The sequence below is a fragment of the Microtus pennsylvanicus genome, chromosome X (genome assembly GCF_037038515.1).
Source record: "Microtus pennsylvanicus isolate mMicPen1 chromosome X, mMicPen1.hap1, whole genome shotgun sequence".
Classification (NCBI taxonomy): Eukaryota; Metazoa; Chordata; class Mammalia; order Rodentia; family Cricetidae; genus Microtus; species Microtus pennsylvanicus.
The window spans coordinates 58111850-58129256 of record NC_134601.1 but is presented as its reverse complement, the minus strand read 5'-3'; the positions used below and the strand labels follow the sequence as shown (position 1 = coordinate 58129256).

Below are 17407 nucleotides of genomic sequence, written 5' to 3'. Positions count from 1 at the left end.
GGTTTTGAATATTTCTCTTTAGATTAATTCATACTGCCTTAAGGTTCTTTTTTGAACAAAATTTGCTTAGAAGTAGCTTCTGAGTGATTAATTTTCAGGGGTCAGACTTATTTGTCCTCTTACCTATTTCCTCAGTAGGTTAAGTGTAAACATTATTGAATACCACCAAGAATATCTCAGCCTTGCTTTCTTAAGATTTTCTACAGGGATGTTCAGTGCTGGTTACTGTAGCTGTATGTATTCTTTACAGTTTCCCTCAGCCAAATTTATTAAAAGGTATTGCCGAATTCAGTGTCATAGCCATAGGATTTAATTATAGAAAATCATGTGTTGAAAGTTTGCTATTACCACCATCTTAACCTGGTACATATAAGCCTATATGGTGTGAGTTTATATTTGATAGTTTTGTCTTATATAACATACCAACTAGGAAGTATTAGCATTCCTTGGAACACCCTGCCATAGAGAAATCTATTCAACAATCTCAGATTGACCAAATCCAGAGGAGATTAACCATATGCTGAATAATATGTGTGAGAAAGACATTTAGTGGGAAGAAAAAAATTAATATCTGCCTCTTTGGAGTGATTTTGAGTGTGAGAATATTTCCATATTGATCTATATGTAAATACCACCAATCTCTAACACAGCAAATACAGCAGGGCATAGTTTGGGCTGGTAGATTTCTATTTATGTCTAAAATACCTTGTTTGTGTCTACCCTCATGACACACAATGGTTCTGAAACATCATCCTTTTCTCTAATGAATAAAAGTAAAATTCTCACAAAATAACAATCATTCAAGGTGAATCCAAGGAGCATCCATCACAGCACTTTGAGTATTTCTCTACTGAAAATATCTTCAGACATCCAAGTCCATATTTAACAATTCTATTATTCTTCAGACAAGGAAATCAATGTATTTCAGTCTTAATATGCAATTACAGGCAGAACAGATAATTTTCTTTGTTTGTTTTGTGAGACAGGGATTCTCCATAGCTTTGGGGCCTGTTCTGGAAATAACTCCTGTAGATCAGGCTGGCCTCAAACTCACAGAGATCCACCTGTCTCTGCTTCCCAAGTTCTGGGATTAAAGGCATGTGCCACCACCACCAGACTCAGATAAATTTAAGAATCACTGAAATTTATCTTGTTTGAAATTTATCTTGAAATGTATCTTTATTACCATAAGGGTCTATGTTATCAATCAGCAAGAATGGGTCAGACATATGTGAACTATTTATGAAAATATTAAATGTAAATTTAAAGTATTCATATTATTTGAACAATTATCACAAAATGAGCAAACCATTCAGTTAAAAAGGAGTAAAAAACATATCCCCAAAAATGTGTTGACAAATAATCGTTGGGTTACATCCTAAACTTATTAAACTGTCAGTACTGAATTATCAGTAAATCAAGAATGATGTTAATGAGCATCTGTGCTTCAGCTTTCAATGCCATTTGGCAAACAGTAGCACAAAACAAAAATGATAATTAGCAATAAAGGTGTGTTTATTCATTTGTGTGATTGACAGAGGCTGCATGTCTCTTTTGCACACTATGTTTTTCTTTAGAAAACTGTCAAACAATGTATGCAAAACCAGTTCTCTCTCTTTAGAACAGAGCTACATGAACTTGAAGTGCCACTGGAAGAAAAACAATTCAGGTAGGAGAGAGAGAGAGACTTTTAAAGAAGTGAGTAAATTTGAGTGGCAATCACTACATTTTACAAGTGCTTTCCTTCCCATAATCCATCTTTCCTATTGAAACCTATATGATCTTTTCGAGCACAAATTTAGTCAAGATATTCTCCTGATGAAAACTTTTCAATATATTAGTATAAGTTTCTACTGCGTTCTATGAGTCATCTTATTATCAGAGCTTGCCTACTTCCTAAACTTCTTTAGGTATCTATCATCTGGTAGTCTATACTGCTATAATGAAAATTAAGATTCAAAAAAGAGAAGGAATGAGGAATGTTCACTAACTTCTGGAGAAAGTACACATTGTCAATCAAATTTGGGAGTAATATGGCAATAGGTAGCAAAGTAGACAATGTTCTGAAGCTGTAACTCTCTCATCCAGGTCTGGGTATTATGTTGAAAATGTTCACATACAAGCATCTATTGAAGTACATCCTAGTATGTTTGTTGTGGTGTTACAACAGTGAAAATTAGAGCAAGAACAAAAATTCTTTCAAAAGCAATAGGGTTAAAAATAAATTATGAATTATCCACATAATGAGGAAAATAGGGAATGACAAAGGGTTATGGCATAGTACATGGGCAAATACGGAAACACAAATGTTGAATTAAGAATATATAAGCGAATCTTCTCTTTAAAATAGATAAAAATTAACACAGAGATTCACAGCTGGTTAAGTGAAGAAAATGAAAGACTGAAGAACACTAAGCTTTAAATGGTACATCTATATTTGACTCCCCCTCCTCTCAAGCGCAGGGCACATCACAGAAATGGATGTGAATGGACTGTAAGTGCCGGAATCAGCAGATAACAAGGAACCAGTATTTATAGACTGTGGGGATTTGAATGAAAATGACTCCCATGAGCTCAAAGGCAGTGGCTCTATTAGGAGGTGTGGCCTTGGTGAAGTAGATGTGGCCTTATTGGAGGAAGTGTGTCACTGGGAGATGGGCTTTGAGGTTTCAGAAGCTCAAGCCTGGCCCTATGGTTCTCTTTCTTCCTGGTGTTTGCTGATCCAAATGTTGACCTCTCAGCTTCTTCTCCAACCCCAGGTCTGCCTGTGTGCTGCTATGCTTTCTGGCATGATGACAACAGACTAAACCTCTGACCCGTAAGAAAGCTCTAAATAAATGTTTTCTATTATAAGAGTAGCTGTGGTCATGCTGCCTCTTCATATGAGTAAAGCTCTAGCTAAAACACAGACACAGCAGGGCATCTGTACATATGAATTTACCAAAGTTGTGCTGGACCTGGGCCAGCCCAAATTGCCATACATACAGCAGAAGAGGCTACAATGTCCCACACTTAGCTGAGGAGCTAATGGCAATTGATAACTGCCAACAGAGTGAGGTTTGCTTAAGTGTGTGGCCTTGGGTATGTTGACCACATTCCAGTGGAAAGCCACACACATCCAAGAGCATATATGAAGTATGAACTGGACTCAATGTTTTTATTTGTTTGTTTGGTTGGTTTTTAAATCACACAATATAAGGTTATGAAGAAAGAGTGGATGACTCTGGGAAGAGTTGCGGTGAATGTGACCAAAGTAGATATGAAATTGTCAACCTAATAAATAATTTGCAAAAATAAAACTAATATGTCACCAAATGGAAACTAGAATGTGATGTCATATGTAAAATTTTAAAATCAATGAAAATATTGTGTATTATATATGGACACTTAAATATATGCAAATAAATTCAAAGAAAGGATTAACACACATTTAGGAGAGAATTTTCTTTTAGAGAGCAAAATGAGGAAATGACAAGGGAGATGATATATATATATATATATATATCTATATATATATATATATACCAACATTTCTCAAGTATAATACATTGGATTTAACTTGTGCACTGCCTATTTTCTGACAAAATCTTAAATGTAAAAGTGAGGATTTTTAATGAACAATTGTAACATTCACTACCTGATTTAATAATTTTGGACAATTTATTAATGTAAACAAGAGAAACACTTTTCTCACAGCTCTGATAACTGGAAAGCCAAATTTAGGTTATTTCAGTTTTGGTGCCTGGTTCCTGCTTACATGATGGTGCTTTTTTGTCACATTCTCTGGAAGAGATGAACATCGTGTCCTCGCACTGCAAAAGAGACACATTGGCAAAAAAGGGACTAATGCCAGTTTCATCCAGACCTTATAGAATGATCATAGTCTTCATTATAAGGAGTGTAGCCCCATGGGTAATCACCCCCTGAACATTCCCACTCTTAGCAGTATACACTGGTGTCTACATTTCAACACATGTCTTTTATAGTACACATTAAGAACACAGAATAACAAACACACTACTTTTTAATATTTTAATTTTTTTTTGTAGTTGAATTTATTTGAAATTTTTCAATAAGAAAATTCGCATACATCCAACTTTGGCAAAAGATAAAAACACGGAAACAAAAAGTCAAGGTATGCATGCTGTGCTTCTTTACACTTTTGCCCTTTTCCCCACACCTTATTTATTCATTTATTTATTTATCCATTCGAAATTTTACACTTCCTCCCTTCCTCCCATTACCCTCTCGCTCCTCCACTTCCCCTCCTCCCTCCCCCTCCCTCTTTAAGAGAGGGCAGGGAATCCTGCCCTGTGGGAAGTCCTAGGCCCTCCCCCCTACTTCCAGGCCTAGGACTTTTTGCATCCAAATAGACCAGGGTCCCAAAAAACCAGTACATGCAGTAGAAACAAGTTCCAGGGCCCTTATCAATGGCTTCTCAGTCCACCCCCATTGTCAGCCACAATCAGAGAGTCCGGTTTGATCACATACTCATTCAGACCCTGTTCAGCTGGATTTGGTGAGCTCCCATTAGAACAGGCATACTGTCTCAGTGGGTGGACCAACCCCTCGCAGTCCAGACTTCCTTGCTCATCTTCTCCCTCCTTCTGTTCTTCAACGGGACCTTGGGAGCTCAGTCCGTTGCTCTGTAGAGGGTCTCTGTCTAAAGGTTATACTACAAAATAAATCATTCCTTTTCCTGGGAGTTTAGTCTGTGAGATTTCCTGAACAATGAAATATAGGCAAACACTGTAACCATGTGATATAATGCTAAGCAGTTTGTTAACATAGACATCTAGGCATAGATATTTAGGCAACTGGGTATTGTAGTTTACTCTGTTACTGAATATGGACTGGGGGTAACATAATTAAAACTGGTTGATTTTATTTCCCACAAGGATGCTTTGAAACTTTTTCCTTTATATCATAATGTGATGAGTATTGATACAATGCTGTAGAAAACCACTTGCATTAGTAAAGTAGTCTAATGCTAGTAGGGGAGTACTTGTGCTTAATGTTTCTTAGAAATTAAACTTCCACATACTGAGACAAAATGAATAGAAACATTTATCTGGAAACATAGTCCAAAGTCACTTGAAGAGCTTAAATATCTAATCAAAAATGATCTGGTACATAATTAAATGCAAGCACAGGAGCATCAATTTGTATTATCGCAACTTTGGAGGCTGGAGGGTATGTGATCAAAGTGCCAGCAGGTCTGGTTGTTTAGTGACAGGTGCCATCTGCTTCTAAGATGGTACCTTGTTATGTCCACCAGGGGTGAGCAATGTTGTTTTCTCATGTAGCAGAAGGTAGAAGGACAAAAATGACAAACTTTCTCTGGAAAGCCCTTGTATGAACCATCTAATTCATCCATGAGTTCTTTACCTTCATGGCTTAATTTTCTATAGGTCAAACCTCACAACATTATTATGCTAATGACCAAGTATTTTTGTTTGTTTGACTTTTTAATTATGAAGAAATTGTTTAATTAAAAAAGTTCAAGGTCAGATGGGTTCAGGACAGAATACTGTCAAACCTTGGAAGAAAAATAACTGTACTGCTCCTCAAAATATTCCACAAATCAGTAAAGGAAGGAACTTTTCCTAGTTAATTTTATAAAATCAGTACTAATATGACAGCAAAACAAGACACAAATTTAAAAATATAATTATAAGACATTCTCTCCAATGAACATGTGTGCAAAATTTTCAATACAATATTTGCAAACTGAATGTAAGTGCACACTATGAAGATTATCCACCCTGATGAACTTGGCTTCATACCAGTGACTCAGGAGTGGTTCAACAGGCATAAATCAATAAATGTAATCTACCACATAGATTCAAGAACAGAAGACATATGATCACATCATTATACCCAGAAGGGGAATTTGACAAAATCCAACATTCTCTTCATGATAAAAGTCCTAGAAAGTCTAGGACTATAAGGGAGATTACTCAACATAGTAAAGGTTTTATAATATAGGACAAAACATTTAAATCATAATGCCATATAATGGAATTCTATAAGACAAGAAATAATTAAACTAAAACTACAAAAATGCAGATACAAGGATAAATGGAATATACTTAGTATTTATGTATTTAGGCTATATCTGCATTATGTAACACCATTTAAGAAAAAAGAGGCCATGAATTCTAAGGAACTAAGACAGCTATGTGGGAGAATTTGGAGGAAAAAAAAGGAAGGTGAAATGATATAATTTCATGGCAATTTCAAAAATAAAAATCTAAAAAATACTGTAGAAGGAAATATGAAGGATAATTGTCTTTATAAAAGTCTAAGATATAAAGTATCCAATTATAAATTTTAATGACTATATTTGCATATTGTAAAATATGAAAGAGCATTGACAAGGTCAATATATAATTCTCTATATTAGATTTTTTTCTGAACAAAAAGGGAAATATTAAGTTGCAACAGAGAGGGAACTTCAAAGAAATTGATAATGCTTTAGTGTTTAGTGCTATTGTTTTATATATTATATTTATTTTATATATATTATTTAAAATATGAATATATTTTCCTGTCTATACACATTGTATTTTGTAATAAAATAATAAGTTAAAATGTTTCTTGGAATAATGTACTATCTCTTCTTTATGACTATCAGAAGTTCACTGATCCAAACCATTACCTGTGGTCTAGTTGTCCTCTTTTACTTGGAGTTTGTGTTTTGTCCTTACTTTGAATGCCACTGAAGAATTGCAGCACACGTATGGAGTGTCTGAATGACATGTCTTTTGATAATTAGCTCATCTCTTGATGGTAAAATTATCTTATTAAGTGTTTATTTTCTATGCAAATTAAAACAACTTTGAGATTCCATTTCATTTCAATCAGAATACCTATCATCAAGAAAATAAACACTAGGAAATACTGAAGGATTTTGGGGAAACGGAAACTTCTATTCACTTCTGGTGGAAACATAAACTCGTAAAACCACTGGAAATGAACATGCAGGTTTCTTGTAAGGTAAAAATAGATGATATATAGGTAACTGGATATTGTAGTTTCCTATTGATCCAGATATATCACTCCTGAGCATATATTCAACACACTCTCTATTTTACAATACAGATACTTGGTTATCTATTTCTATTGCTGCATTAGTCACCATATCAAAAAAATGGAATGAGGCTAGCTAGGCATATATCTACAGATTAATGTATACACAAAAAACATTAAATGATAAAGAAAATGAATTACAAAATTTGAGGGAAAATGGATGGCTCTGGACAATATTACATTAAGTAAAATAACTCAGATTAAGAAAGACAAATATTGTATATTTCTCATATAGAAATCGTAGCTTTCCATGTTGAAGTATATGCACATATGTAGATTTGAGTGTAGGAACAGACTATGATGCTATAAAGAAGACCGCCAAGAAAAAAAGGAAGTGGAAAGAGGAGATAAGGAAGTGGAATGACAATTTAATACATGCCACATGAAAACAGAAAGGAGACTCCTGGGAGAAAGGCACTAGAGTAGGCAGAGGTATGGGACACATGAATTGGGAAAGGCAATTAGTTAAAACAAATTTTCCTTAAAAATATAATAAAATATAAAAATAAAATAAAAATGAACCTAATAAATGCTAAATGATATAGATAATATGGTTATTTAATGAATAAAATCTAAAATTATGTATATACAAATATCAAATGCATATATACAAACAAACAAAAAACTAAAACCACAGCAACCAGGGAACACGGGGCATGCTGGGAATAAATAAATATTAGGAAAGCATAGGATATTAATCATTTAGAAGCTGAAAGACTAAAAACACCTAAAGTGTGTAAAACAAGCAAGGTACTCTCCTGCATCTATTTTTTGTTAGTTGAGGAATACCCACACAAATATTCAGAAAAAAAACAACACCATTATTTATTCAATAGTAAAGTTCACTCCAGAGTTTCAGACAATAGTAAAGTTGACTCTAGAGTTTCAGACAGAGGGCCCAGTATCCAACTATTTCTGATGTAGAGAAACACAGAACGAGTAGATTCAGTTCTGGCATACATGCTGGCATGAAAAGCATTCACCATCAAAGGGCCAAGCTTGATAGAAGCAAATTCAGTTGTTTTAATTTCCACACAGCTGGTTTAAAATTGTTTGCTTGTAAGGATGCCATGAGCCTTTCAACTAAATATGTGCCTTCATAATTGTATGACAAAGGTATAAAGTCATGAAGATACACTATTAAATTATTCAAGCTAACTCACTCAAATTTTAGAATTCAGTCCCTGGCACACAGTAGGCCCTAACTAAATGTTTGGCAAATGTTATAAACATGAGCAAATTAGAAGAGATTGATGAGCTTCCCAATAGTACATTAACTTGAATGCACAATTTTTCAAGATGAAAGAAAACTGAATGAAAGAAAATACATCTCTTTGGCTGCCATGTGCATAATAATGGCACAGTGTTTTATGGAAATTATTCAGACTGTTTATTTCACCTTTGACCTGATATAGACAGATGAGTAAGACTTTGGATACTGGTTCCTCTAGTTCTGTGTTCTAAATTTTTATTGACCTATGGTCATTATCCAAAACATTGGGATTCTGACAGATCAGGAAGTGGCTTTCATAAACTACATCACTCAGAATTCTCTCAAGAATATCTTCCCTTTCATTGATAACAGAAGACCAAGTATTTGAATGCAAGGTGTATATTTATAAATACACTGTGGAGCAGCTTCTCAAAGAAAATGTAGATACTGGGAACTGAATCAGGTCCTCTGTAAGAACAACAAGTAATCTTAACTTCAGAGCGATCTCTCCAGCCCCTAAGCAGCCATAACAGTGGTTATGTAAGTATTCACACACAATGATGTGACCAAGAGGGAGTTTTCTTAATTAGTGACTGACAGGAGAAGACCCATCACATCCATATGGTGATGCCACATATTTTTCTACTTGGGATATGTTTTACTACATTTCTTTATTTATTATCATTATTATTATTATTATTATTATTATTATTTATTTGTGTGTGTGTAAAAAAACATTATCCCACAGCAGCCCTTCACTATATAATTGAACCATTTTGGGTACCTGGCCTTTTGTCTACTCTCCTTGGTTCTCTTGGATGCTGTACCTGTTTTCCCTCTCTTTGCTCTACATCCCCATTACCCATTATCTTCACATGGGACATCTCAGTCTGGTCATGTCCCCTCCAGACTCCCACACATGTCCCTGCCTCTGCCTTGCTCTCCATATATCTGTAATAGCCCTTCTTCATCATGCCTAGGACCCATCATTTTCCTTCCCATTTTATTTCTTTTTTTTACTCATTCATCTGTCAGTGAAACCTGGGACTAGTCTGTTCTTTCCCTTTTTATTTTATTTATTTTTATTTATCTGGTGCTGACACCCCAGAAAGGCATAAATGAGCTTCCTGCTTGGGAACTCAGCCATTCTTAGCCAAGCATCTGCTCTGACTCTCCTCAGTATGTGCGGATCATTCGGTTCTGCTAGCTTGTGCCACCCACAACATTAGATTTCACAACCTAGGGTCTCATCCTTCAGCTACTGCTCACCTCTGCCAGTTTTCTAACTGCTGCTCTCATCTCTCTGGTGTCTGGCCGGCTATGTCCTCCAGGTGGACATTCTATACTCTATCCACGTCTCTATGGCTCCTTCAGTTGGCTACTGCTCTGGCCTGCTTCACCCACGGGGACATCTCATTTGCTCCTGCTCTCTCCCCTCCTCTTCTTACTGCAGTAAATGTTACTCCAAGCTGCCTGCTGTGTTTACTGTTACTACAAATCCACCATTCTACACCAGGAAGTTCTTCTTATGTCCACTGGGCTTCAATAACAGGGACAAGGGACACCTTTTCTCTGTGACTTGGAGCACTTTTGTCTCTGACAGGTTTCCCGTTACACTTGGAATGCCCTGGATTAAAACTCATTTCACTAAGCATTTTATCCATGTCAGTTACTAGCATTTATGGGCTCTGGCCTGCTACCCCCACCTGGGTCTCTCTCCTACTGGCTCCCTTTCCCCGTTCTCCTCTCCCCTTCTCCTCTCCCCACATGCCACAGCTCAGTCTAGACACACACACTCTGAACTCTTCCAGATGTCCCTGCCTCTAGATATGCTTTCCCACATATCTATTATAGACTTTCTCCTCCACTGTACCTAGGTGCAAGTCATGGTTCTGCTCTGTTATGTCTTCTTTCATTCCGTATTAACAATACATTTACAATAGGTAAACATACACTCAAGTCTGTCAGTGCTGGTGTCCTTTAGTTAGGGTTCTCTGTGGAGTCTTCCTGGGGTTATGACATATAGGATTGAAATCAGTGTAGCTAGGGGCACCACGATACCACACTATTTGAAACACTAAAAACTAAACATAGATTCCATCCTTACAGGGGTAACCTGGGTGTGAGGATAATTCACAGGGTGAACCCTGCACTCTTCATAATGCTGATGTAAATTGGTTAAACAGAGACTGATGGGAATGGGGGAAGCATAGAGTCCAAATGCCCTGTCCTCCTCCTGCTGTTTGAAGAGCCTGGTAAAGCCACACAGATTAGGGCACCCAGCATTATGACTGTCTGAAGCACAGTGGTGCATCTGCCTGAAAATGCTGCTCACATCCTCCAGAGTGGATTACTATAGAGAAAAGGAAAGACATGAGACATCTGGACACTTGTCCAGGGACTATTCTGCAGTGCTGGGATGGAAACCAGGGCCTCCCACATTCTAGGCTAGCACTGGACCCTGAACCAGCCCTTTAGCCCCTCACAGAATTAGGGCAGTGAGACAGCAGGTTCTTCTGTACAGTAGAAAATATAAGGGCAGCTAACACCCCATGGTGTGTTTTCTGATTATACCCTGATTACTCTACTGAAAAAATTCCTCTTCCCTCTCTTGTAGACATGGTTCAAGAAGAGGAGAGAGCAGCTCTGGAGAGGGCAGAATCTGTCAGAGCTTAGCAGTGCTCCTCCTGGGCCCCACTCCACCTCTCTGAAGACAGTGCACAAGCGATAGAGTGCCACCCTTGACCTGGAGCCACTTGCGGTCACATTTGTTCTTCCACTCACGTTACTCCATCTTTCCTCTCTAAGAACTTGTACCTGAAATAAATACCTTGTAGTTCATTTGCTTCATGTGCTGTCTGCATAAGTATGGTATGTGTGCCAGTTATCAAGGACATTTGTCCAGGGAATCCCATTTAAAACAAATGACAAGGTCTCCTTCTGTATGGTGACATCGCTGAGTGAGCATCAGTAGGCCTTTTATATCATACGCCCTTGTTAAGTGGTGTAGCACGTTTACATTGATCCATACATTCCTTTATGTCCTCTATCATGATCCTTACCCTGACCACGTTGCACCAGAGATGAGCAAGAGGAATATGGACAATCTCTAGGGAGACAGTATTAATCCCAGCCATACCTGGGATTTCATACCCACCATGAAGTCATAGAAACTTTCCAAGAGGCTACTCCCATGAGTCTCAGGAAACAACAAAGTGTATTAATTTAGGCAGATCCCAGATTTGTTTACAGTTCTCCATTTCTGTGGAGACTACACGGCATTAGCAGCCATTCTGCCAGAGGTCCTGATGCTTCAAAAGGAACAGAAGAACCAACCCACCCAGCCCAGAAGGAGGCTCCTTTTTCTTGGCTCCTACTTTTAGCCCAATTTTCTCCCTGAGAGGAGCTGGCTTGGCATTTTAAAAGGTATATTTGCAAATTATACAGTTCTTGAGGTTTCAGAAACAAATTAATATTTAAACTAATTTTCCACCCTTGTAATTTCTTAAACAGTTCCCTACTAAGTTTTGACGTCACTCAGAATTTCAAGAAACACCCAGAGCACAGCATTATTGTGCGCAGTCTGCTGGCTCTCGGTGGCAAGCACACCACTGTGTCATTTTTATGGTTTCCGATGGTGCAGAGGGACATGTAATGGAAGCTGGATGACATTTTCTTAATGCTGCCATGAGGACCTGCCTCTAGCAGCTCAGGGATTGAAGGAGAGTCATGGAGTCGGTGAATTAATTACTCAACTTGACTTTTCTATCTGAGAAAGTAAAGCTTATTCTCTGGGGCCAACGAGAGGGGCTAAGCTTAACTTTGTGTTGGCAAAAAAGGAAAACACACACACAGACACACACCTAGGGTCTTTCTATCATCTTTTGTCTCTGTTCTCTTTATTTTTCCCTTAGAGCTTCTATGTCCCAACAAAATCTTTCAGGCAATACAAAATTACAATGTGGTTACATTTTATTTTTTCAAGTGAATAATTATAATGAATAAAGGTAAATATGTTTCCCATTTCCCTTACATAATTGAGCATCCTATATACTAGTGATGAAAAACAAATTATGTCAATAAGCCACATGCATTCCTATCCAAGCAACTTGTTATAGATTAACAGTGTAAGCAAGCAAGGTATTTTTCTCAGCCAGGTGTTTTGCTGGCAGGCTGCATTTTGCAGTTCAAAAGAATGGATCAATCACTTTATTATTTATCTCAAAGGGTAATCTTATAAGCAATCTTAAAATAATCATAAGCCTAAACTTTTGTACACAAAAGACAATCAGTCATCTCTATTTTAAATCCTCGAAGTGCATACCCACTTGTCAACTGATTTTTATAGCAGAAAGCTGAGGGCAGAAAGAACATAAGGAATGAATCACCATCTTTGATTGCAAACCTCTCCTAACAAAGAAAGGCACGTAAGCCAGAAGTAGACAGTTTCCTATTTGTTTCTGCTTCCTGACCTCGATGAGTCCCTCACTCAGCTATTAAACATACACCTTTCTACACTTTAATTAGATCCCCAAGATTGTCTGCCTCAAAGCCATTAACAAAAGCATCTTACTGTAACCTTAAGTCATATTTAAAGCTTTGTTTCAGATATGATGCACACTGAAACCTGTGACAACATCTCCCAACATCAAGATTAAAAGAACTTGAGCTATCTGAGATTCTGGGACTTAAGAGTTTTCCTTAATCATTAACCTAAGCCACAGTCTATACGACTCCTCAAGAGAAACTAGCTGTGTGACATTTTCTTGTTCTTCTTTTCTATCCTCAGCAGCCCCTGCTTTATCAGGGGTGGGGGCAAACCATGTCTTGCTTTTACCTATGTTAGTTTTCCCACTAAGTTATCCTCTATCACAATCCCTTACTATATTTATTAAAGATTCTCAATCATGAAAATCTTATTTAAACCAACACTATTATTGTATAAATCATTGCTTCAGCTAAACAGTACAGCTTAGGAGGAAATTATCTTCATAATAATCCACAGGTTAAATGCCCAATAGCACAAGATATTTCCATGACATGATCACACTACATTAAACTCAGTGGGTATTTCCCACATCCATTCACACCATGCAAGATACAGAGAAAAATGGCAGCGGCAAGCGTGTAAAGACAGCAGTAGCCAGAGACACTCTGGGGCCAAAGCCCTCAGAGACCTAGCCTTACTGAGATTCACCCATGAGAGATTTGGTTCCTGGTGGTCTGACCTCCCAAACTTCAATTGTCACGTGCTGCTCCTCTGACATGGCCTTCGACATTTTCCCTTCTCTCATAGCACACCAAAACCTGTGACATCTCCCAACATCAAGGTTAAAAGAACTTGAGCTATCTGGGCTTCTCAAGTGGTTAAATTGATTATGCAGTGGGCATGCCCACCTGCGCAGAGCTGGAATTACTGAGGAGCTGCTCCAACAGACTCATGCCCCTGCCACTTATATTAACTACTCTGCAAAGAGCCGTCCCCTCCTCATCTCTCTCTCTCATCCTGCACAAGACTCAACTCCAAACAGATCAAAGCCCTCAACAAAAGACCTGATGCCCTGAACCTGATAAGGGAGAAAGTGAGAAATGTGGTTCAACATACCAGCACAAAAAAGGACTTCCTGAGCAGGCCTTGCTGGTGTGGGCATTAAGACCAACAACTGGCCAATAGAACCTCATGAAACTAAAAGGCTTTAGCACAGTGGAAGAAAAACATCCTTCTGGTAAAGAGGCAGGATATAGAATGGGAAGAAAATCTTTGCCAAATATATAGCTGACAAATATCTATATATCTAAAAAACCTAAACACCAAGGAAAAAAATCCGGCTTAAAATTGGGACTTGAAATTAAACAGAGAGTACTCAAAAGGGCCATTGCATTTATGAATTCAGTGGTTGTGGCTGTGGCTGCCTATAAAAGACCTGCACAGGACAAAGCCAGTCAAAATGCCGGCATAAATTGGGGAGGGCCTCATGAAGTTCCACCCAAATGGAAGCACTACTGGCCGTTGACAGCTGTTAGGGGAAGGAGAGTCAGTTTTCTTCAGGGATAAATCAGGTCACGAGGAGACCATGTGTGCTCCAGTAGATAGTTCTCCATCCATATACACACACAGCAATAAGTAGACTCAGTGGGTTTTATAAAAACATAAAATTGGGAGAGGAAGGTGGTGTGGAGAAAGGGAAGAATTGGGGAAAGGGGATGTAGGGTTGATTTGATGGAATTCTGTTATATGCATGGATGCAAATCTCAAACAGTAAAAATAGAAAAAAAAAATAAGTCAGGTCCATTGCTCACAACTTGGTGTGGGAGAATTCTCTGTATTTTGTCAATCATGTTTTAAATAAACACTGACTGGCCAGGCAGGAAGTATGGGTGGGTCAACCAGATAGGAAGTAGAGGCGGGGCAATGAGAACAGGAGAATTTTGGGAAGGAGGAAACCCATTCCTCCATATTTTTTCCCAGACCACTGAAAAAGCAGGATGTGACCTGCCATGCTAAAAAAAGTACTGAGCCATGTGGCTAACATAGATAAGAATAATAGGTTAATATAAGTGATAAGAGCTAATAAAAAGCCTGAGCTAATGGGCCAATCAGTTTTTATAACTTATGGAGATCTCTGTGTGATTTTCTCTGGGACTAAATAGCTGGGGAACCAGGCGGAACAGAAACCCCAACAAGCCCGGCTCCTCATGTTACAGCAGCTTGACAGGAAAATAGAGAAATGAGAATTGATAAAAGGAAATGAATGACTCACTTTTGAGGCATAGCCTTATGTATTGCAGGCTGGGTCCAACTCAGTCAGTAGCCAAACATGATTTTGAGAAGCTGATCACCCTGCCTCAATCTCCCAAGGGCTCAGATAACAGGCATTGAAGCACTGGGCCACCATGCTTGCTTTCTTCAGTGCTCTAGATTAACCATGGAGGGCTTTATACATGTTAGATAAAGACTCTGCACAATGAGCTATATCCCAGCACATAAATGAGTGTCTTTATTATCACAGCAGGAACAGAGAAAAATATTTCTCAGGTCCTGGAGACCTCACCAAAGGAGATTCAGGTTATACAGTAAAGACAAAGGGCAGGAAGCATACATATGCAGCTTTAGTGATGAGGTAGTTACCAGAACTGTGAGGTAATTTCAGCACCAGAGCTCCAGAATATCCCCAGCCCCAAATAGTGTGTGCCTGGACAGACACTAGTACTTTAGGGCCTCTTCCATTTTAAGAGTGACCAGAACACGCTGGGGAAAGCTGGCTGCCTTGGAACCAGTCTGACCACATGCCAATGAAGGGGCTGCTTGACTCTGGGATGGAAACCAGGCTCAAAGGCCTGCTCTTGACACTTTGACCATTCACAGAAGACGTTAAAAATGCGTTCAAGAGAAAGGTGAGGAACCTTATCACAGGTGTGACTGTTTTCACAGCTTTTGCCAGTGCTCATGAAGGCTGGACAGTACTATTAAGCTCCTCCTCATTAGCCCTGGTGAAGATGAGCCCACCGATCTGCCTGCTGAACAGCCCCAGGTCCTGCAACCCTGCCCAAGCTCCTGCAAAGTCAGAACATGAAGCAAGGCAGGATCTAACTTTCTGTGGAAGTTCAAATAAGAGCCTCCCAGATAAACACATTACTTAGTATCCATTTTCTGCCAAGTTGCAAGGACCCAATGTCAAGACTAAGAGATATTGTCCTCACATCTCCACAAGGCCTTAAAAGCGTCTGGTGGATATTTTCTTACCCCCTGCAAATTGGTTCCTGTGGTTGTCCACCACCCGTTCCCTAGGAAGATAGTCACCAGGGTGAAAGGACTCATGAAGTTGCAACTCGGAAGGCACCTTCTATTTTGTTGTCCAGGTGTCATCCATTCCCGCACAAACACATGCAGCTCACTCAAGCTTCAGACTGCACTGTTTTGCCCCTGAGGACCGCAGACCATAGCAACTGCAGGCCAACCGGAAGCCAGGATGGCGTGGCCAGGATTGGATACATGCTAATAAGGACTATGGGGGGGGCCGGAAACCAGGAAAGCCCTTGCTGGTTGAGGAGCCTCACTCCCAGAGCGGTAGAGGGCTCCAACGCAGAAGCTATAGAGACATAGCAAGTCCTTGAGGCTGAGAGACCTTACTTCCGGAACGGCAGGGAGCTCCAGCTCCGACACGTCAGAGGCACGACGGACAGCAAGTCGCAAGCCACTGAGGACACCCGCATTCTGGAAGGACATGGAGCGTCAAAATTTCGTTTACCTGCTTTACGTAGGACTTGACGACGACGATGACAACTGGGATGGTCAGTGCGTGCTAGGAACGGTGGGGTGGTGCTGTCCATGGGGGGAGGAGCGTCCACAGAGGCGGCTGGGCACTGGCATCGCCTGTAGGCACTCGACTTCACGGGATGTCGCAGCACCAGAGGCCCTGTCACCTCGGTGCCCTTTCTGTTTCCCACTTCCAGAGGCTGAGGCACCGAGGGTCTTGCAGGCTGGAGAGGGAAGAAATGAGGAAGCCAGTGGATGGGGCCAAGCTGCGTGCGGAGCCGCAGCGGCAGCAGCCGCAGAAACAGATGGAGCAGGAGAAGGAGCAGGAGAAGGAGAAGGCCCCTCAGCTGCTGGTGCCACAGGCCTCGTGGATGACGGGAACCAAGACGGTGCCGCTGGTGGCCACGGCCAGGAGAATGAGTCGCAGCCTCAGGAGCCAGATCGTGGGGCCATGGGAGACAACCAGGGTGTGCTGTCCTTGGCCGAGCGGTGGTCCTGTGTTCATCCCGTGAGGCTGCTGGTGCCTGAATTCCGAGTCCATTACCAGCACAGGTTCACCTTGGCTCAGCTCCAAGAGCTGGAGAGCGCCTTTCAGCGCAGTCACCACCTCACCACTGAGGAGGCGTGAGTAGCTTGCCTAGCTTGCTCTGTTGTTTGTTGGGCCTCCAGGTTCCACTCTTGTCCTCGTTTTATTATATTTTTAAATATGATTTTTTTTTAATTTCTCTTATTTAAGTCCTCAGTGTGTGTGTGTGTGTGTGTGTGTGTGTGTGTGTGTGTGTGTGTGTGTGTGTGTGTTGTGCTTGCATATGCATATCCACAAAATTGCACCTATGGGGAACAGA

General features: G+C 39.7%; 1 protein-coding gene across 1 annotated transcript; it reads left to right on the top strand.

The window, feature by feature from the left end:
* The first annotated feature begins 16530 nt into the window (after window positions 1-16530).
* LOC142840357 (uncharacterized) lies at window positions 16531-17190 on the top strand. The gene has a single exon (XM_075956917.1). The coding sequence runs from the start codon at window positions 16531-16533 to the stop codon at window positions 17188-17190; it is 660 nt and encodes a 219-aa protein (XP_075813032.1).
* Window positions 17191-17407: the final 217 nt, after the last annotated feature.

Coding starts and splice junctions, on each gene's coding strand:
- LOC142840357 (XM_075956917.1), top strand. CDS start 16,531: ATGGAGCGTCAAAATTTCGTTTACCTGCTTTACGTAGGACTTGACGAC.